General features: G+C 49.8%; 1 protein-coding gene across 1 annotated transcript; it reads left to right on the top strand.

Moving 5' to 3' along the window:
- The first annotated feature begins 4904 nt into the window (after positions 1-4904).
- EGR4 (early growth response 4) lies at positions 4905-20386 on the top strand. Its single transcript, XM_028745160.2, has 3 exons — positions 4905-4985; positions 16501-17219; positions 18877-20386. The coding sequence occupies exons 2-3, from the start codon at positions 17072-17074 to the stop codon at positions 20217-20219; spliced, it is 1491 nt and encodes a 496-aa protein (XP_028600993.2). The 5' UTR covers positions 4905-4985; positions 16501-17071; the 3' UTR covers positions 20220-20386.
- The last annotated feature ends 1157 nt before the right edge of the window (positions 20387-21543 follow it).

The raw sequence follows: 21543 nt of genomic DNA, 5'->3' as shown, positions 1-21543 counted from the left end.
AACCCAGCCAGATGGGCGGGGTATAAATAATAAATTATTATTAAATTATTATTTGTGATGAATTTAGCACATCCACCTTCTTCTTCAAAAAAACACACCTGCCAACATTTTCAGCATTTTCAGATCCAGCAAGATGACAGGTCTTAGCTGTTTAATTTTTCAGGTGTGTATGTGTGGTGTTTTTTTATTATTTTCCCACCGCTCCCGAAAAAAGATGAATCATCATCTTGTAAGAATGAATGTGGCAGAAGTGGTGAGAATCCAATAATGAGGAAGGAGGACCAGGGTGGAAGAGGCAGAACACTCGCTGATGCAAATTGTGTTCCAGACCTTGCCTAATGATCACCTGGAAGAACAATATGCATCCATCTCTTCCTCCATCACCTTTGTTTCTGCCACATTAGGCCACAAGCTCCTGTTTCCAGGGAAATGTTTTTGTGTGCTTTAAGCATCGCCAGAGTCTCCCCCCCCCCCTTTTTAAAAAAACAAACCTGCTATCGAAAGAGAAATGGGATAAAGTCTTCTGTTGTGTCAAGAATCCGGAGGGCTGCCTCTGTTTCCTGTCGGATCTGGGGGCTCTTGAAAAATCTGCATCAGAAGAAAATCGGCCTATGCCCAGTATATCTGAAGGAGCGTCTCCACCTCCATCGTTCTGCCCAGACACTGAGGTCCAGCTCCGAGGGCCTTCTGGCGGTTCCCTCCCTGTGAGAAGTGAGGTTGCAGGGAACCAGGCAGAGGGCCTTCTCGGGGGTGGCGCCTGCCCTGTGGAACGCCCTCCCAGCAGATGTAAAGGAAATAAACAACTATCTGAGTACTGGAGCCTCAGCTTCAGGATCTGTCCTTCCAGTGAGCACTCCGGGCTGATTTCCTTAAGAATGGATAGGTTTGATCTTCTTGCAGTCCATGGGACTCAAGAGTCTCCTCCAGCACCAGAATTCAAAAGCATCAATTCTTCGGCGAGCAGCCTTCTTTATGGTCCAGCTCTCACTTCCATAAATCACTACTGGGAAAACCAGAGCTTTAACTAAACGGACCTTTGTTGGCAAGGTGATGTCTCTGCTATAGCCAAGGAATATGCCAGGAATGCTCAGGCCCCTGTGGGGTTGAGCATCAGTCCTGCTAATACCAAATGTGGGTGATAAGTTGAAGTTACCAGATTTTTTTCAATGAATCTGGGGACACTTTAAATAAATAAATACTACACATTTGGGACGTTGATGCTGCAGTGATGGCGGTGGCAGAGGGGCGGCCTCTGCCTTGACCTCAACCACCATGTTTCCCCTTCCTCCAAGGTTTCTATCTCCTTTCTCCATGAGCCTGGGCAGCCCCTGAGTTGTTGCTTCTTCGGTGGTGGTGGTGGTGGGGAAGCGGTGCACGGTGGGTCAGGCATGGAAGGCGGAGAAGGAGGGCCGAGAGCAATGGCAGTGAGGCTTGGGCAGCGCGATGCCTCCCTTCCCATCGGAGCAGCCCCAATCCCATTCCTACTTGCGTGCAAGCAGGAGGGAGGGGGGATCCCTCAGCTGGGAAGGGAGGCTTCCCTTTGCCTGAGAGATCCCTGCTCCCTCCTTCTTGTATGCAAGCTCTGATAGACAACGTGAAGTCTCCCTTCCCAGCTGAGAGATCCCCGCCCGGCTCCTGCTTGCACGCAAGTAGAAGTTGGGAGGCTGCTCCGATAGGCAGCATGAAGCCTCCCTTCACAGCTTAGTTGCTGGGGTCAGGGAAGGTGGAGGCAGCCTGGCAGCTGCATCTGAGAGCCCCTGCACCACCATCATGTGGGGACTTCTGAGCAGCTCCTGAAGCCAGCCAGAGCCAACTGCTCCTGGCTGCTCAGACTGCCGCTGCTACATTTCCCGGGGACATCAGATGAAATCCGGGGACATTCCGGGGATGGAATTTGTCTGGGGACTTATTCACAAATCCGGGGACTGTCCCCGGGAAATGGGGACGTCTGGTAACCCTATGCTAAGTGTTATGTACTGAAGTTCTCACCCTGGGCTAGCAGGGGGATACTGTAGATAGTTATGCAAATATGGGATCGAAAGTGACGTTCAGTGATTGGATAGTTTTAGAAAATTGTTACAGTTACGTTGTACTGGAGCTCTATATAAGCAGGCTGACTGAACCCTTCAGTTCAGTTCTGTTCTGGCCTGTGAATAAACAAGGGCTGTTTGAAGAATCGCTGTGTCGTCTGATATGTTCACCCACAACTTAACACTAAGTGCCATCAGAAAAGGAGTCGAGATGGGACCACTGAGATGCAGGGTGATATCATCAGCTTGCCTCAGGGAACCTTAAGATCTACAGAAGTACAAAAGAGGCATTGTGTTGTTTTCAGAAAATGAAAAAAGGCCTTCCACTCCAATGGGGAGATATAAGAAACAGACGGCTCACTCCATCAGCTTTGCCAAAAACTCAGAGCCATCAGGTACCTCCTGCCCCTGATCTGTGCCAGCTGATCATTATAAGAATAATTGGTGCCCAAGTTTTTCCTCTTCCTCCCCTGCCCCTTTTACCTTCGTGTTGTGGAGGGTTAGATCGTAAGCCTGCGGGCAGCAACTGTCTTGTTTTAACTGAATGTATGTAAGGCACTCCGGGAGCCGTTTTGGCAGCAGAGCAGAGCCAAACATGCTCCAAATAAGTAATCAATCAATCAATCAATCAATCAATCAATCAGTCAATCAATCTGGAAGCTACTAGATGAGCCTTGCAGGATCCCAAAGGAGAGCATGACTCATGGGCTGAAACGCCGAAAGGGAGCACTCAGCTTTTGCGATGAGGCTGCACACTGCCAAATTTTGTTCCACCTGTCATCTTCCGCTGCCGGGCATTGCCATGGCAACCATGCACCACCCGAACTGCTGATGCGGTTGATGCAGCATTCCAGCGAAACATGTATTAACCAGGCACCTGCACTCAAAAATGTGCTTGGGAGTCAGGCACCTGCCTGCAGGGTTTTTAAAAAAAAACATTTTTGGACCCCTTAATTCCACGACCGAGAGTCCTGCCCTCCCTGTCTGTCTGTTCCCTCTCTCCTTCCCTCCCAATACCACACACTTCCTCCTGTCCGGTAGGGAGGAGATTTTCTGCAGTCCTGATGGATCTTTCACCGCACAGAAGGTGGAGTGTTTGTGAACATTCCGTTACTGCAGAACGTTTGAAACCTTTGCCAACCTGGTGCCCACCAGATGTTTCAGACTGCAACTCCCATGAGCCCCGGCCACCATCTTATAGGACACGGGAAATAAGCCCCTGGGAATTCTGCCTGGGGCTGTCAAAGAATGCGGGAGAAGAACAAAAATGGAAACTGCTAAAAATGTAGAGAAACCAATCGTTAAAGCTTAAACATTGATAGAATTGAAACTATATGCATATTGATTAAAACCATGCAAATAATAAACCATTACAATAAAAACAGTGTGGAACCAGCCCTTTCATTAAAAAGCAATCAGTTCTCAATAGCCTGTTGGAACAAGAAAGTATTCACTTGTCAACAGAAGGACAACTAGGAGGGAGCCAGTTTGGCTTTTCCAGGGAGGGAGTTCCAGAGTATGGGAGCAGGCTGGGAACAGTGTGCCAGCCTAGAAGACTTGGGTTCGAATCCCCTTTGGCCATGAAGCTCATTGGGCAGTCTTGGGTAGTCGTGAGGAGAAAACAGGGAATCACTTCTATCACTTCAAGCTCCACGGAGGGAAGATGGAATATCTGATGACATCCCTATATAGGGAAGTTTTCAATGTTTGATTTTTTATTGGTTTGGTTTTGACCTTTAAAGCCCTATGCGGCCTAGGACCCTTGTACCTACGGGACCGCCTCCTCTCCTGGTCCACAAATGACAACACTTTGGAGGTCCCAGGTCGCAAGGTGGTTAGATTGGTCTCAACTAGGGCCAGGGCCTTTTCAGTACTGGCTCCGACTTGGTGGAACGCTCTGTCACAAGAGACTAGGGCCCTGCGGGACTTGACATCTTTCCGCAGGGCCTGCAAGACAGAGCTGTTTCTGCCTGGCCTTTGGTTTGGACTCGGTCTGACCCTTATGTTTCCCTCCCCTTATGGTCTTGATTTATCGGCTACTTTTAAAATGAGTCTGCATTTTAAATTGCATTTTAACCTGTATTTTAAATTGGTCCCCCCCCCATATTATGTTTTTTTACTGTGATTTTATTGGTGTTAGCCTCCCTGAGCCCAGCTCTGGCTGGGGAGGGCAGGATATAAATAAAATTATTATCATTATTATCATTATTTATGTGTTGGAAGCTGCCCAGAGTGCTACACCTCTGTTTGCCTCTGTTCCTGCCCATCAGAGACATCTGGTTCCTGGAAGATGATCTGGATGAGATTGTGGTCATGGGACTGGAAAAGTCTCCCTGCCCTGTCCCAGGTGGTCCCACCTGGTACCATGGCTCTTCTGCCAATGTCTCTGAGTTGCAAGCAAGGGCTTCTTTTAAAAAACAAATCCCTTTGGGGAACAGGGAGGTCTTACAGGTGAGGGGGGGGAGTCAGAAATTCTTCTCTGGCTCAGGTTTCAACCCGAGGCAGAGAAGAATTCAAGCGCTTTACAAATCCTTCCCTCCTTGAACCCCAAATCCTCCTGGAAACTTATCCACGGGACTCCAAGGCTCCCTTCAGCAAACTGCTTTGGATGTTCCCTACGCTGGTCTGAATCCGCAGTGGGAGACAACTGTTTACACAGAGGGTGTAAAGTGTCGAACAGTCAAAACGGAGCCCTTGCCACGCATCTCTCTGTTTACTTCTGCCTTCTCGTTTGTTTCCCCCCTGAAAGTCACGATTGTGCCGGGGATGTGGAAAAGCTGCGACGGGACTTGTGCCAGGATGCTCCCGGCTGGCCACGTGCCGGTTGCCGTAGCAACCTGCAAGATGCACATTCTAGAAGTTCTCCTGAAAGGAGAGGAGGAGTCGGTTGGACAGTTGTAGGAAAGGGGGCAAAGGGGCCCTCAGATCCGAACCACAAAGTCTCAGGATGTCCTGGTGAGTTGCTGGCGGGCAGGGCAGTTCCGAAATGGGAGCTTCTTATGGGGACCAGTTGCCAAATTTGCAGTCCTACGTATTGGGGACAGTGAAGCGGGCAGGGAGATGGGGGTCTCACTTCTGGGGCCAGAGGCTCCAGTCTGCCAGCTGGTTTCCTTAACTAGAAGAATGAATATCCATCAGGGGACGTATAGGGCCCTGTGTCTGTTTTTTTGCATCACAGACCATGGAATTTGGCCTCTGGTGTAGCCTAAGTAAGCTGGAATTCCAAGAATCCAAGTCTTTGTTTTAAAATGGAAGGGGTGAGTTTCTAGCCCTCAGAGTTAAGCAAGGAGAAGAATCAGAAGAACGTACGTCATGTTTCTGCTAAGTGGTGATAAATTGAGAGGGCGTTTTCTTAAACTGTGGCACCCAGATCTGGACACGGCACTCCAGGTGTGGTCTCACCAAGGCAAAATCTTGTTGTTGTTTAGTCATTTAGTCGTGTCCGACTCTTCGTGGCCCCATGGACCAGAGCACGCCAGGCACTCCTGTCTTCCACTGCCTCCCACAGTTTGGTCAAACTCATGCTGGTAGCTTTGAGAACACTGTCCCACCATCTTGTCCTCTGTCGTCCCCTTCTCCTTGGGCCCTCCATCTTTCCCAACATCAGGGTCTTTTCCAGGGAGCCTTCTCATCTCATGAGGTGGCCAAAGTATTGTAGCCTCAGCTTCAGGATCTGTCCTTCCAGTGAACAACCAGGGCTGATTTCCTTCAGAATGGAAAGGTTTGATCTTCTTGCAGTCCATAGGACTCTCAAGAGTCTCCTCCAGCACCATAATTCCAAAGCGTCAATTCTTCGGTGATCAGCCTTCTTCATGGTCCAGCTCTCACTCCCATACATCACTGCTGGGAAAACCATAGCTTTAACTATACGGACCTTTGTTGGCAAGATGATGTCTCTGCTTTTTATGATGCTGTCTAGGTTTGTCATTGCTTTTCTCCCAAGATGCAGGCGTCTTTTAAGTTCGTGACTGCTGTCACCATCTGCAAAATAGAGTGGTACTATTCCTTCTCTTGGCCTGGACAATTTATTTCTGTTGATGCAGCCTAGAATTGCATTAACTTTTTCTTTCTTTTTTTGCCCTCTGAATACCAGTTGCTGGAAACCACAGCAGGTGAGAGTTTTGTGCTCAGATCTTTCTTGCAGGTTTTGCACAGGCATCTGTTTCACAGAACTGAAGAGTTGGAAGGAACCCAACTCCCTCAACCTTTCCTCATAAGGCTTGGTCTCCAGACCTTTGATTATCCTGGTCACCCTCCTTTGCACATGTTCCAGCTTTTCAAAATCCTTCTTAATTTGTGGCACCCAGAACCGGACATAGTATTCCAGGTGTGGTATAATCAAGGCAGAATAGAGCTGAACTATTACTTTCCTTGACCTGGACACTATACTTCTGTTGATGCAGCCTAGAAGATTGTTAGCTGTTTTACTGCTCTATCACACTATTATTATTATTAATTATTATTATTATTATTATTATTATTATTTATTTATTTATTTATTTATATCCCGCCCTCCCCAACCGAAGCCGGGCTCAGAGCAGGTAACAACAATAAAAGTAACACAACATTCTAAAATCAATTCATTCTAAAATCAATTCAAAATCAAATTAATGGCAACCATTGGGCTAGAGTTCTGTGAGGATTACTGAAGGAGGGGGTCAGGCTTTGCCTTGGCCAAAGGCCTGGTGGAACAGCTCTGTCTTGCGGGCCCTGCGGAAAGATGTCAAGTCCCGCAGGGCCCTAGTCTCTTGTGACAGAGCGTTCCACCAGATCGGGGCCACGGCTGAAAAAGTCCTGGCTCTGGTTGAGGCCAGCCTAACCTCCCTGTGGCCCGGGACCTCCAAGATGTTTTTGTCTGAAGACCGTAAGGTCCTCCGCAGGGCATACCAGGAGAGGCGGTCCCGTAGGTACGAGGGTCCTAGGCTGTATAGGGCTTTAAAGGTTAAAGCCAGCACCTTAAACCTGATCCTGTACTCCACTGGGAGCCAGTGCAGCTGGTATAACACTGTGTGAATGTGATCCCATGGCGAGGACCCCGTAAGGAGTCTCGCCATGGCATTCTGCACCCGCTGGAGTTTCCATTGAGTCATGTTAAGCTTGTGGTCCACTCAGACGCCTAGAGCCTTTTCACATGTGCTACTGGCAAGCCAAGTGTCCCTCATCTGAGATTTGTGCAGCTGTTCTTCCTGTGTAGAACCTGACATTTATCCCTAAAGAACTTTGTTAGTTTGGGCCCAGTTCTCCAATCACCAATCCTGATTCTGTCTTCTGTGGCATTAGCTACCTCTCCCAGTTTGGTGTCATCTGCAAATTGGATGAGCACCCCCTCAATTTCTTCATCCAAGTCATTTATAAAGACGTGCAACAACAACAGGCCCAGGACAGAACCCTTCAGCACCCCACTTGTCACGTTTTTCCAGGATGACGAGGAACCATTAATGAACACTCTTTGGGTTCGGTCAGTCAACCAGCTACCAATCCACCTAACAATTACTCGTCCATCCCACATTTTACCAGCTTCTCCACAAGACTATCACGAGGGACTTTATGAAAACCACTGTGAATTTGGCCACAGGATGCTTGACTAGATGCATTGATGCTTCTGGGAAGGGAAGAGGAGATACCAAGTCACCTAAGCCTTTTGTTTTATATAAAGAAATGGTCCTTTTTTTTTTCTTTCCAATTTTTTTTATTAATTTTCACCAAATTATAAACAAGCAAACAAACACAAATCATAATCTTATTAGAAATTATACTCATTGACATTGTTAAGTGACTTCCTCGCGGTTCCCCTTGATTGAATTTACATGCATATCCATTTAACGGTTTTCCAAATCACAGTTCTTATAAAATTTACCTTTAAGCTTTAATATCTTTCAGTCTTTACCTTTTGAAATTATACATATTGATTCATCACTTATAAAATCCTAAGCCTATTCATCCACGTGTTATATAAATATGCTGTGGTTGGTCCTTCTGGGCAAATGGCGTGAAGCCCCCAGGCATCTCAGTCTGTTTTCAGCCTGCTCCCACCCACCAGCCTTACTGACCACCTGTCCAAGGAGTAGCACTGGCTGCCGCCGCCTCCTCCTTCGCACCAGTGTTGTCATTGTAGGACTCAGCTGGGAAGAGCATTGGGGGAAACCTGAGTGCTGGTATGGGCACCAGCCAGCCCTCCCTGTAAAATGGCAAGCCAGATCATTGGTCCAACTAGCCCACTAGTATTGATTGTGCTGGCTAGCAGAAATTCTTCAAGGCTTCGGCTTCCTAAGATTATTTCCATTGAACATTCCATAGTTTCTCACCACGGTTCTCCACCCTGGAGCTATGGGTCATCCCCTAACCCGGGGCAGGCAACCTTTTCTCTTTCTACAGTGGTGGGTGAGGAAGGAGGGCTGGGCCACCTTCTCTCTCTGGTTTCACCCACACGACACATTTAAAGCCGTCCTTCTAAGTCTATGTGGACCATAACGAAGGCCCTGGCATTTTGAAAAACACACCTAAGCAGAAATGAATATTATTATGCCTTGTAAAAGTCAACAAAGCTACACTAACAATGAGATCCACCATTGATTTTTCTCTGCTGATTCTTAAAAAAACCCCAACTTGAAAGGGGAACTCCTTCCTGGCAGGTATCTTGGCCAGGTGGGCAGACAGGTGGGCAAGTCAGCAGGTGCTCAGCTGACAGCCTTTGGGAAGAGATGGCATCCCTTTCAGAAATCCCTGGCACAGCAAGGTCTTGGATGCATTTTGCGGAGGGGTTTCCAAGAGAGCAGGTGGGCCTGGGTACCACCATCGCAGCATCCTCATCCTCTTGAGGAAGCTCAGCATTGCTTGCTTCCAGGTTGCTTGGACCAGTGTGCAGCATCCCATAGATTGCTGAGTCCCCGCCCCCTTCATTTCCCTGAGTGGTGGGAGAGAGGAGGCTTGGAAGCCTGGAAGCTCATAGAATCTCATACCATAGAGCTGGAAGGGGCCCCTGTGGATCATCTAGTCCAGCCCCCTTCAATACAGGAAATGCAGCTCTCCCTCGCGGGGATCGAACTTGCAACCTCGGCATCTTCAGCACCACACTCTAACCAGCTGAGCTATTCTAGAATGATACAAGAGGGACTCGTTGTTAACCAGCTCTGGGAATTGTATTTCCCTGAGGCAAATAGGGTCCTCCTAAGCACTCTCAGCACTCTTAATGAACTACAGTTCCCAGGATGCTTTGAGGGAAGCCATGGCTGGGAAAGCGCTTTGAATGCAAGCTGCATTATGTGGCCTCAGCCATTGCTATTCATCGAATAGTGGAAAAGGCCAGCAGAAAACCTTCTCTGCTCAGGTGAACAAAGCCCAGTTAAGAAAGGTCCTGCTTATCATCTGACTATCGATCTGGGTCATCAGGAAAAGGCATCAAGACCAGCCTTCCCAAACAGCCTGCGCAGGATGCAAAGCGAAGCGTGGAAGGCTGAGCTTAAGGCAGAAAAGCAACAGGGATGAAGCAAGGGGGAGGGAGGGGGGCGGAGAGCAGGAAGCGAATAAAACCAACACCTTCTGTGCTTCTAGAAGACACTGGAGCGACGAGAGCCGCACTCAGGGCAAAAATAGCATAAGGTGAATGAGCGCCTGGGGAGATGTAAAGCTGCCTTGACAGCTTCCCATAACAGGGTAGCTGCCTTTTGCCAAAGTCATTAAAGGCTGCTCCGTTGTGTAACCGCAGCTAAAGATGCCTTGCGACGGCCGGATCCTGTCAAGTGCTGATGATCTGTGGTCCCTCCAGACATCAGCCGTATATACCTCAGTTGAAGAACAGTCCGGTTTAAGAACAATTCAGTTTACAAACTCTGTCTGGCTTGCACTCTTCCCAATGACACAAATTCCCCGCACCCTGAGAGCCAGCCTCTGGGGGGCGGGGGGCGGGGTGACGGTAGCCCAAGTCCAACTGGGGAGAAGACTGAGAGGTGATATTGTGACATGCCGCAGCGGGGTGAGATTCCAGGAGTGCTTACCCAGGCTCTGTTTCCTTTTGGACAATGAAACTCAGTGGAGACCGTGGTGTCTTTATGACGTATGGTTTATTCGCAAATATATACAGTGGTACCTCAGTTTAAGAACAATGCGGTTGAAGAACGATTTGGTTTACAAACTCCGCAAAACCAGAAGTAGTGTCTTGGTTTGAGAACTTTACCTCGGTCTAAGAACGGAATCTGAACAGTGGAAGGGCACCGGCAGTGGGAGGCCTCATTAGGGAAAGTGCGCCTCGGTTTAAGAATGGTTTTGGTTTAAGAACGGACTTCTGAAACAGATTAAGTTTGTAAACCAAGGTACCACTGTATAGCAATGAGAGCAGGTCCATCCAGTGGCATAGCGTGAGGAGGGGTGGCACAGGCAGGGCCGGATTTAGGTTAGCTACTGAAGGTAATGGGGCCCTTTTTATAGCAGGGGGGCCCATGACTTACATCATAGGAGCCTACACAACACAAAACACTGTTGCTGTATGTAGGTTTTATTGTATTCGTTTTTTATTGTATATTTTGGAAATGTACATCCAGGGTGTTTTTTTTCTTTAGTTTTTTTGGGGGCCCCCAAGAGAGTGGGGCCCTAAGCTATAGCTTGTTTAGCTTATACGTAAATCCGGCATTGGGCACAGGGGTGATTGCCCCAGGTGCAAAATTGTTAGGGATGCAACATTTCAACATCTGGTGCTGCCTCAACGTACCTGCACATTTCCGTTGCTGGGCTGCGTTGAAAACAACTTTTCCATGTGAACCAGGAAGTGACCTCTCCAGACTCTTATTTTCTTATCTCAGCAGCTGTGACCTCCCATCAGGCAGTTGAATATGCATGCATACTCTGTTTCCTCCCTTCCATCCACCTCCACCTTCATGTGGCCCCGGGCAATGGCAACCCATGCTACGCTACTGGGTCCATCCCTACCATTAGCCAGAGTGGGGCGATTGCCTTAAGCAACAGATGCTGGAGGGTGGTAAGCAGTGGCACTTCTTGAACCCACCTGTTGTTCCCCTCTGTTGGAGAGCAGAGCTGTGAGCTTTGTGGCCCGCCCTGCACCCACTTCCCTCTGGCTCGGTAGAGGATGGTTGTCACAGTCCAGTTCACGGGTGATTAAAGTCCCGGCAGGGGACGCGAGGACCAGGGGGCAAGATGGGGGGGGTGGGAGCAGGAACGGGGGTCCAGAAGCCAGGAAGCCAAGAGTCCGAGGGTCAGAGAGCCGGGAGTCAAGAAGCCAAGGGTTCAAAGGTCAGGAAGCAAGGAGTCACAAAGTCAAGGATCCGAGGATCAAGAAGCAAGGAGTCACGAAGTCAAGGGTCCGAGGATCAAGAAGCAAGGAGTCACGAAGTCAAGGGTCCAAGGATCAAGAAGAAAGGAGTCACAAAGTCAAGGGTCCGAGGATCAAGAAGCAGGGAGTCACGAAGTCAAGGGTCCGAGGATCAAGAAGCAAGGAGTCACGAAGTCAAGGGTCCGAGGATCAAGAAGCAAGGAGTCACGAAGTCAAGGGTCCGAGGATCAAGAAGCAGGGAGTCACGAAGTCAAGGGTCCGAGGATCAAGAAGCAGGGAATCACGAAGTCAAGGGTTCAAGGATCAAGAAGCAGGGAGTCACGAAGTCAAGGGTCCGAGGATCAAGAAGCAGGGAGTCACGAAGTCAAGGGTCCGAGGATCAAGAAGCAAGGAGTCACGAAGTCAAGGGTCCGAGGATCAAGAAGCAAGGAGTCACGAAGTCAAGGGTCCGAGGATCAAGAAGCAGGGAGTCACGAAGTCAAGGGTCCGAGGATCAAGAAGCAGGGAATCACGAAGTCAAGGGTTCAAGGATCAAGAAGCAGGGATTCAAGAAGCCGAGGTTCAAGGATCAGGAAGCAAGAAACCAAATGCAGCAAGGCAGGAAGTGTGTTGCTGTGGCAAAGAGCCGAAGGGAAATGCTGACCGTATATCCCTTCCTGGCTCTTGCCACCAGGTGCTGCGAGTTACCAAGCGGCCTCACCTGTGCAGCCGTGCCTTGCCTCTTCAGGACAAACTTAGGAAGGCCCCAGTCCTGCAAAGTCCTATTGGTCACAGGGCCTGGCTCCTGCACACACACCTGACAATGGTCTCCCATTGCTGTGATGCAACTGGCAATCCAGTTACTTTCTGCAACATGGTGCCATCTAGTCCTTTGCTTCCGGAATCAACTGGTCCTGAATGCCATCAGCTGAGTTCATCGCACCAAGTTGAATTGGGAGCAACCAAGCAGCGGACATTTCTGCAGCCCTGTGCTAAGAGGCCTGGGTTTGCCGGAACTGATCTGTGATAGCAGTTTCACACAAACGTGTGAACTCAGCACAAGAGCTGCATCCCATGTACAAAACGACCAAGATGATCAAGAATCTGGAAACCAAGCTGTATGAGGAGTGGCTGAGGGAGCTAGGTATTTTTAGCCTGGAGGACTGAGATATCACCTTCATGGTCTAGGACCCTTGTACCTACGGAACTGCCTCTCCCGGTCTGCCCCATGGAGGACCTTAAGGTCCATAAATAGCAACACCCTAGAGGTCCTGGGCCCTAAGGAAGTCAGATTAGCCTCAACCAGAGCCAGGGCCTTTTCAACACTGGCCCCGGCCTGGTGGAATGCTCTGTCTCATGAGACCAGGGCCTGCGGGATCTGATTTCTTTCCACAGGGCCTGTGAGACAGAGTCGTTCCGCCTGGCCTTTGGCTTGGAATCAACTTGATCCCCTTCTCCTCTTTCCTTATTCCTTTCTCCTTCTGTGATGGAACTCCTATTTGGGGACTTCCCTGGCTTTTTTCTGGCCCACGTAGGACCAGTCTGGATAGTTGGCCTTGGTGAAGATTGGACGTTTTCATCCCCCAAAAGTTTTTGATTTGAGTTTCTACTGAAATGAGGCTGCATTTTAATGATGTATTTTAATCTTGTTTTTAAGTTGTATTTTAATCAATTGTTTTTATACCTGGTGTTAGCTGCCCTGAGCCCAGTCTTGGCTGGGGAGGACGGGGTATAAATAAAATATATAAAGGGCTTTCCCATAGAAGATGGAACAAACTTGTTTTCTCCCTGCTCCCAAGGACCTGAACCAATGATTCAAACTGCAAGAAAGGGGTTTCCAACTAAATATGTGGGAAGAATAACTTTCTGATGCTAGGAGCTGTTGGACAGTGTAGCAGACTACCCCAGAAGGTGGTAAACTCCCCTTCATTGTAGTTTTTTAAGCAGAGGTTGGATGTCAGGGATTCTTTAGCTGAGATTCCTGCATTAAAGTGGGTTGGACTAGATGACGCTTAGCATCCCTTCTAACTGTACAGTTCTATGATTCTATGTTCCTTTTTTGTCTGGATCACATTGGTAAGGTGCCCTGTTCTTTGGCTACACCGAAGGCCAGAAGGAGGGGATTTGCTTAATCCATACGAACCATTTGTTCATATAAATACACTGCACAAACTTTGCTTGGTCCTATGCATTGCACAATTGCCACAAACACACCTGTGGTGTTGCATGTAGAAACGAGAGAAGGTGACTGCCTAATCTGCCTCTGCATCCAACAGATACAAATATCTCTGTGCTGTGTGTTTGCACAAATAATAATATATAATAATAATTTATTATTTATACCCCACCCCCATCTGTCTGAGTTTCCCCAGCCACTCTGGGTGGCTGCCAATCAAGTGTTTAAAACAACACAGCCTTAAATATTAAAAACTTCCCTAAACAGGGCTGCCTTCAGATGTCTTTTAAAAATACGACAGCTGCTTATTTCCTTGACATCTGATGGGAGGGTGTTCCACAGGGCGGGCGCCACTACCGAGAAGGCCCTCTGCCTGGTTCCCTGTAACTTGGCTTCTCACAGCGAGGGAACCGCCAGAAGGCCCTCAGAGCTGGACCTCAGTGTCCGGGCAGAACGATGGGGGTGGAGACCCTCCTTCAGGTATACAGGACTCAGGTCATTTAGGGCTTTAAAGGTCAGCACCAAACAGAACCTGTGTATCTTTTTCCTTCCATAGGTAAGGTAAATCGATACCAACAATAAAGTTAAAGAGGCACACCCCTGCCTTGGTGAAATGCTGTGTGTGTGTGTGTGTGTGTGTGTGTGTGTGTGTGTGTGTGTGTGTAAAATACATACACGGCACATCAAGTGTAAAGGTAAAGGGACCCCTGACCCTTAGGTCCAGTCGTGGCTGACTCTGAGGTTGCAGCGCTCATCTCGCTTTATTGGCCGAGGGAGCCGGCGTACAGCTTCTGGGTCATGTGGCCAGCATGACTAAGCCACTTCTGGTGAACCAGAGCAGCGCACGGAAACGGCGTTTACCTTCCCGCCGGAGTGGTACCTATTTAGCTACTTGCACTTTGACGTGCTTTCGAACTGCTAGGTTGGCAGGAGCAGGGACCGAGCAACGGGAGCTCACCCCATTGCGGGGATTCAAACCGCCGACCTTCTGATCGGCAAGTCCTAGGCTCTTTGGTTTAACTCACAGCGCCGTGTGTGTGTGTTCATGTGCTCCTGTTTCCACACAGAAGCAACCAAGAGTCTTGTGGCATCTTAAAGACTAGCCAATTTATTACAGCCGAAGATTTTGTGGACTGGAATGGTGATAATATACAGGGGTCATATGCATTCCTGTGTGTCTGGGTAACATGTCTCTCTATAGCATGCATGCTCAGCTCTCTGAGCATAACACACATCACATGCAGGTGCAAGAAGTGTATGCAGGGAGCGCATATAATAATGCAACCGACAGCATAACAACATGAGAAGATCCTGCTGGATCAGGCCAGTGGCCCATGTCTAGTCCAGCATCCTGTTCTCCCAGTGACCAGCCAGATGCCCTAATGGGAAATCTGCAAGCTGGACTCGAACACAAGACTCTCCGCTCCTGTGGTTTCCAGCAATTGGCTTTCAGAAGCATTGCTTCCTCCATAGCTTCATCCTCCATGAATTTACCCCATCCTCTTTTGAAGCCATCCAGCTTGGTGGCCACCACTGCTTCCTGTGGCAGGCAGTTCCATAGTCGATATGCATTGATATAATAAATAACACTGTGCCCATGGAAGATGTTAACTCCCAGTCTGTTTGGTGGGCATGTAAGTAAACACTACACGTAGTCTTCCCCCTACTCAAGTGGTTGCACCAATTCAATGAATAGAAGAATGCACTCTGCACATGTTCAGATGCTTTTTAATCCTTGTCAACGGAGGGAACCCTGGGACTGAAAGTATGTTGGGCTGGAATAAACCCCGACTCCACACATTTCCCCTAAAGTAAAGGCAGATTTATCATTAAGGAATGCTGTTCAATGACTCTGATTATGAATCTTTCATCCATATTGTTGCCACCCTGGAGGCTCCGGGTTCAATCCCCAACGTCTCCTGGTACGCCTGGGAATATGAACCCTGGTTGTAGCCCTGGGAGTTGCTGTCCACCAGTGCTGGCTGTATTGCCCTGGGTGAACCAGTGGTCTGGCTCTATATAAGGCTACTTCCTGGGCTCCTGCGATTTCACCCCAGATCAGCTTGGTCTCTGGAATCTCCTCTCTTCCCCCTGCACTTGTGGCGTGGCTCACTTTCTTGAGCCACCTGTCACTGTTCACCTATTATTTTGCACCTGCTCTCTGCTTGGGGCTCATGCCAGTAAGGATTGTACTAACAGAAGCGCGGGAAGTTTGCAGAATTGACTGGGGTGATGGATGCTGCAACCTTTTGGCAAAAGTTTGGAGCCAGTGGTCTTCCTTGCACCGTATATGTAGTATGTGCCCAGACAGTGTATCGCTTCTCCTCCTCCCTTTTTTCTGGGGTGGGGTGGGAAGGGCTGGCCACGAAACGGGCGAGCAACCCCAGAAGGTTCAAACGTCCAGGTCTGTCCACTGCTGAGCTTTCTCAATGCAATGGATTATTATCAACAAAACATAGCAGTTAAGTAAGACTGCTTTGTTCCGGTGGAACGGAAGGCGATGGGCTCTCCTTCCCTGGAGTTCTCAAAGCAGAGTTTGGATGTCCCTCTGGCAGGGATTTCTTTAGCTGGACTTCCTGCATGGCAGGGGTTGGACTGGATGACCTTGGGGGTTCCCCTTCCAACTCTATAACTCTATAAATGAGGGGGTAACGTTCAGCTGACTTGCTCCCTTCTCCTTCATCCAAAAGTGGAGCTCTGCCAACACTGAGATCCTGGCCTTCTTTCACCTTGGTTTTCCTGTGCCAGTGACCTAGAAATCTCCCCTCCTGGGGCACCCTCAGAACGGCAGCTGCCGCCTCGACTAGGGGGAAGCCCGCTTCCATCTGGTCCCACTGCGCAACAGCGCCCCTTGGTGCCCGTGCCAAAGCATTGCCTGGCAGTAGCAGCCCAGAGAGGACCAGGCGCCGCGTGGTTCTGGTGATTAGGCACCCACCTCCAGGATTTTGCAGGATTTCTGGAGGCTTCCAACTTCCTGACGGCCAATTTTGTTTTATTTTCTCCCCCCCGCCTCCCTTTTCTTAACCATCTAGATATGAACTGTTGTTGTTCGAAAAGCAGAGAGCGGGGAGGGGAGAGCGCGCGGAGTGAGGTGGCGAGAGCCAGGCGCCAAAAAAGATGCTAAAACGTCACAGGGAGAGATTTCCTTATTGGGTCTCCCTCGCCTGCATCCTGAGTCCATATATGGGCATTTATGTCACAGCAGCCTCGCTCGGGGAACTCCAGAAATGGAAGAGCGGAAGATCAGAGGCAGATATATAAACCCGGGCTGCGTCTCCTCGGCTCTTTGCTTACAAACACCGAAGAGGGGAGAGAGAGACGCACCTGCCGAGCTCAGCCCAGGTGAGGCCTGGGATACAGATACAGCCCCCAGCTCCCTAGGAATTCAGAGCATCCTCCTCTCTCTTTGCCACACGACGACCAGCATCCCTGCGTCTTTCCACCTGTCGGAGGATCCCTTTACTCACCCCACCTGGAGCTGAAGCGACCTCTGCCTTAGGGGGCCTCTCTGAGAGGGGGCCCTCTCCTCCCTTCCACACCTCCTGCTTTCCTCCCATCCTTCCCCCCCCCCCCATTCCCATCTCCTTTTCTTCAATTTTGGACATGTTGAACACCATGGAATTCTCGCACCAGGACCCTCTGTATGACAAGTGTCAGCTGAAAGCAGGTGACGCTTCCGTCTCCGGGCAGGACCAGGAGTCCCAACTTTTGACGGAGCAGCCGAGGGAGGGAGCCTCTGATTTTCTCCCAGGTAAGGAAGAGAAGCCTGCTCCATCTCACCTTGGGAAGTCGGGGGGCGGCGGTGGATGGACCTGCTCTGGATTTTGTAACCTGATTATTTCACGTGAAAGCAAGCCGGGTGGCTGGCGACCGGCGTCAGATTTGTGAGCGCACAGCGGCCCGGGCAAATGCCCTTCTCTAAAATGATGGTTAGGGTAAATTTAAGAGTCCGTTAATTGTTTAAAACGATGTGTGGGGGGGGGGGGGGGGTTAGTAGGGGAATGTGGTTTAGAAATAGGCTGTGATGGCATTCATTAGAATTGCGTGGCTAGAGGTGGGGGGGGGAGGTTAATACGAAAGAAATGCAGAATAGAACCAGAAGGGCTCCCACGAGGCCATCCAATCCAACCCCTGCTTTGTGCCCACCAGATTCTATATGTGCTCAAAGCATTCTCGACAGGTGCTGGTTTAACCGTTTAACCCCAAACTTACAAAGGAGGTGGTTCTTCAAGTTCCCTGCTAGGCAGCTCATCCAATTGCAGAACAGCAGGACATTATTATTCCCATTTCACAGATAGGGAATGGTGGTCGAGAGAATGACTGAGGAAGCCCGTGCAAAGGCTGACACCACCCTACCATTTAGAATTTCCCGTTTTTGGCCAATGCTCTGCACTGGATTGAAAATTGTGCTTGGGTCCAAGAGGGGAAAGTCCTTATCTCCGTGGTAGACCCTCTACCTTTCATGCAGGTAACATGTCCAGGTAGGGCTGAGAAGGACATCTGCCTGAAGCTTTGGAGAGCTGCTGCCAATCAGTGCAGACAGTTCTGAGCTAGATGGACTGAAGCCCATCTTGTGTCTCTTCACTAGGGCAACCCACTTGCTATCTCCCAGTCTAACCAGTGGTTAATTGCTAAAAGGATGGGGTCAAGGCTGAAATGCAACTGGTGGAGGCTTTTACCCCCCAGATACCAAGCCTGTGAGGCTTGGTTATAGCTGCTTAGACTCTGCACGTGCTCAGGAACTCTTCCTTCTTTCTTTCCTTTATTTCACATGCTCTGGAGCCATTAAGACCTGGCCCATGGAGACCAACTCTGGGATCTAGCCCTGAGTCCATGAAGCCTTGAGCCCGACTCACCTCCTAGAAGTGTTGTGATGGTCAAATGAGTCAGGTGTGCGTGGGCATCATAACCCACCTCAAACCGCTGGATTAGGCTGCAAATCCACCTTGAACAAGCGAGAGCCTCATTGCAGGCACCCCACAGGAGGACATGTCTCACCCCTATTGCATCTGGGGCACGAGACAGGGCCATGGGGAGCTACATTCTACCAGCTCAGGCTATTGGTCCACCTAGGTCAGGTCTGTCTCCTTGATTTGGTGTCTGATCTTCAATGTCGCAGTCAGGGAAGGGGTTCATCCCATCACCTGCCACTCGATGGCCACCTGTTTAGCTGCATTGCAAGGGGTTAGACCAGATGACCCCTGGGAAACCTTCTAACTACAGTTCAGTGATGCTGGGACCCTTTTGGCTGAAGGATTAAAGCTGCAGCCATCTGCTTGCAAAGATATGTGTGCCACCATCCTAAGGGGCCATCGCACCTTCCCAGAAACCTCTTCTGCCTTTTCTTGAGGAGCTCTGATCTTCTGTGATTCTGTTTGTAATGAAAACCCTGTGTTTCTGTTTTCCAGGTGACTTTATGGGAGCCACAATGAACCCTGAAACCACAGATTACTACTTCGTCTCCGGACAGCCCTCCCCACCGGTCAGCTATACGGGCAGCTTTTTCATCAAGACAGAGCAATGCCAAGACCAGGAGTCCCTCTTCAACCTGATGTCAGGCATCCTTGGTCTCTCTCCCTTCTCGTCTTCAGAGGCCCACCAGAGGCAGCCAGACGCCGCCTACAGTGTCCCAGAGGCCATCCAGAACCATTTGGACCTCTATTCCACCTGCCAGCCCGAGCTGAACATTTCCGTGCGGCCGTCGTTAGCCGAGCAAAGCTATTCCACGTTCTCCAGCCCTGACACCGTCCAGCAAGCCCAACCTTCCTCCGACGTGGGGGCCTCTTCCCAATGCCTGTTTAGTGAAAAACTGTTGGACAGCAAACAGGACATCAAGCTGTCCGCCATCTCCCCATCCCTGGAGAAGTTCAAATCTCCTTGTTCCCACTGGGACCCTCTCAGCCAGTCTCAGAATTACCTACCAGCAGAATACACCCCTCCAGAGACATTCCGCCCCACAGAGGCCAGCCAGGCAATGTTCCCCCAACTGGCGTCCAAAACTGAGAATGCGCTGTCCGTCAGCTGCCAGTCAGAGCTCAACGGACTCCCCGAACAGTCGGGTTCCTTCGGACACAATCTGGACTTCACTTGCCTGCCGGAAAGGTTCTCCACCCTCACACAGATCCCCAGTGACTTTGTAGAGGCCAAGATCCCCAATTTGCCTCCCCAGCTCATCCAAGACTTTGAGTCTTCCTTGCCCCAGGCTGAGGTCATGCCAAACTTGGCAAGCACCAATGACCAGAGACTGCACACCAGCCACACCCCGCCATCAACTCCCATGACGGACTTCCTGGCCCATTCCTCCGGCTCCCTGGTCAACCCTCTAGCCCCCAGCCGGACCCCCAGAGCTGTCCCAGAGCCAAAGAAGAAGCCTCGCCGGGGGAAGTGCTCCTCCAAATGCTTCTGCCCCAAACCCCACGAGAAAGCCTTCGCCTGCCCGGTGGAGAACTGCATCCGTTGTTTCGCACGGTCGGATGAACTGAACCGCCACCTGCGCATCCACACCGGCCACAAGCCCTTCCAGTGCCGCATCTGCCTGCGGAACTTCAGCCGCAGCGACCACCTGACCACGCACATCCGGACGCACACGGGGGAGAAGCCCTTCTCCTGTGACGACTGTGGCCGCCGGTTTGCCAGGAGCGACGAGAAGAAGAGACACAGCAAGGTTCACCTGAAGCAGAAAGCCCGGGCGGAAGAGAAGCTCAAAGGCCTGGGCTTCTACTCCGTGGGACTTTCTTTCGGGATGCTGTGAAACCCCGGGGGGTGGGTGCGAATCCTGCTGGGACTTTGCGGGGAGGTTTTTTCTTTCTGGAAAGGGCTCTGGGAAACTCAGGTTAAGGTTCCTTCGTGCGGCAGAGAGTTGAAAGGAACGATAGACGTGGCTGGACACAAGCATTGCGGCTTGTCCTGTTGATACATTTTTTGGAGGTGTCCGGGTGGAAGAACATGAAGGGAGGGGACCAAAAGGGTCTGGTGGGATGCGGGCAAGAATTCAAAGTCATTCCATGCTCATTTGCAGAGGAGTTCAGGTCCAAAGGCCAGCTTCTGAGTTGTCAGAGAAATCTGTATTTTAGCAGAGGTGAGCTTCTGATTTTCAGCACCACATGAGTAGCGGACAGCTCCCAGTGGCTGAGCTGGGCTGCGCAAGGAGCTGAATTTCCCAAACAGCATTCGTAAATATATATATATATATTACAAGGGGGAGAGAAACACCTATCTCTGTTTTACGCAAGAACAAGACAACTTTACGGTTTTTAATGAACTGAACCGACTTTCATTACATAAGCACTTTAATGGGCCTTCCAGGGAGAGGGGAGGGGTAATTAAAAAAAATAATCCTAAGAATGAAATTTCTCATGTTCAAACCGCAGGGCTGGGGAAGGAGACAAAGTTGTATACAATCAGCACAGTTCATTGCTTTGTTAATGATGCAAATTGTTGCTATGGAGTAGGCAAACTTTGCTTAACGAACATTTTGTATATAATTGTGATTGCAGGATTGGGTGGGCGGGGTGATTCTCATTTTTTATGTAAATCTCTCTCTTTGTAAAAACAGAATGTGCCAGGGTTATTACAAAGCTGTGTTTATTTTTACAATAAACAAAATTTGTTTTAATCTAAAAAAAAAGTTTTAAGATTTCTTCTATGTTGCTTTTCACCGCCACCTTTGACCCCAATCCAGATTCCCCCCCCCCCCCGAGAAATCCAAACCCTTCAGAAGTGGGGACTGAGGGACAATTCCTAGTTCCCTGTTTTAGCTGAAGGCAGCACAACGGGTGTTTTGGATGTAAGTGGGAAAGGGTCTCTTCGGCAGAGCTGCTCATTTAGCAGCAAAGAGGATCCAGGAATCTGCTTTGTGGAGAGGAACAGAGACCCCCCACAGCCCCCCCCCCACCTCTCCAAATCTATCCAGATTCCTGCCCAAACCACCTCTTCTCTGGATTGTGATGGCCTGGGACTCAGGCTCAGACTCAGAGCCAGAGGAGTCTTAGTCCGCACCGGATCCTTTGCCTCAGGCGGCCTCTGAACCTAGTCTGGGGCTGGATTCTGAAGAGCCCCAGTCTGCACAGGTTCCC

This window comes from Podarcis muralis, chromosome 9, assembly GCF_964188315.1.
Source record: "Podarcis muralis chromosome 9, rPodMur119.hap1.1, whole genome shotgun sequence".
NCBI classification, from domain to species: Eukaryota; Metazoa; Chordata; class Lepidosauria; order Squamata; family Lacertidae; genus Podarcis; species Podarcis muralis.
Note: the sequence above shows the minus strand (reverse complement) of the source record. Positions and strands in the feature narration are given on the sequence as shown.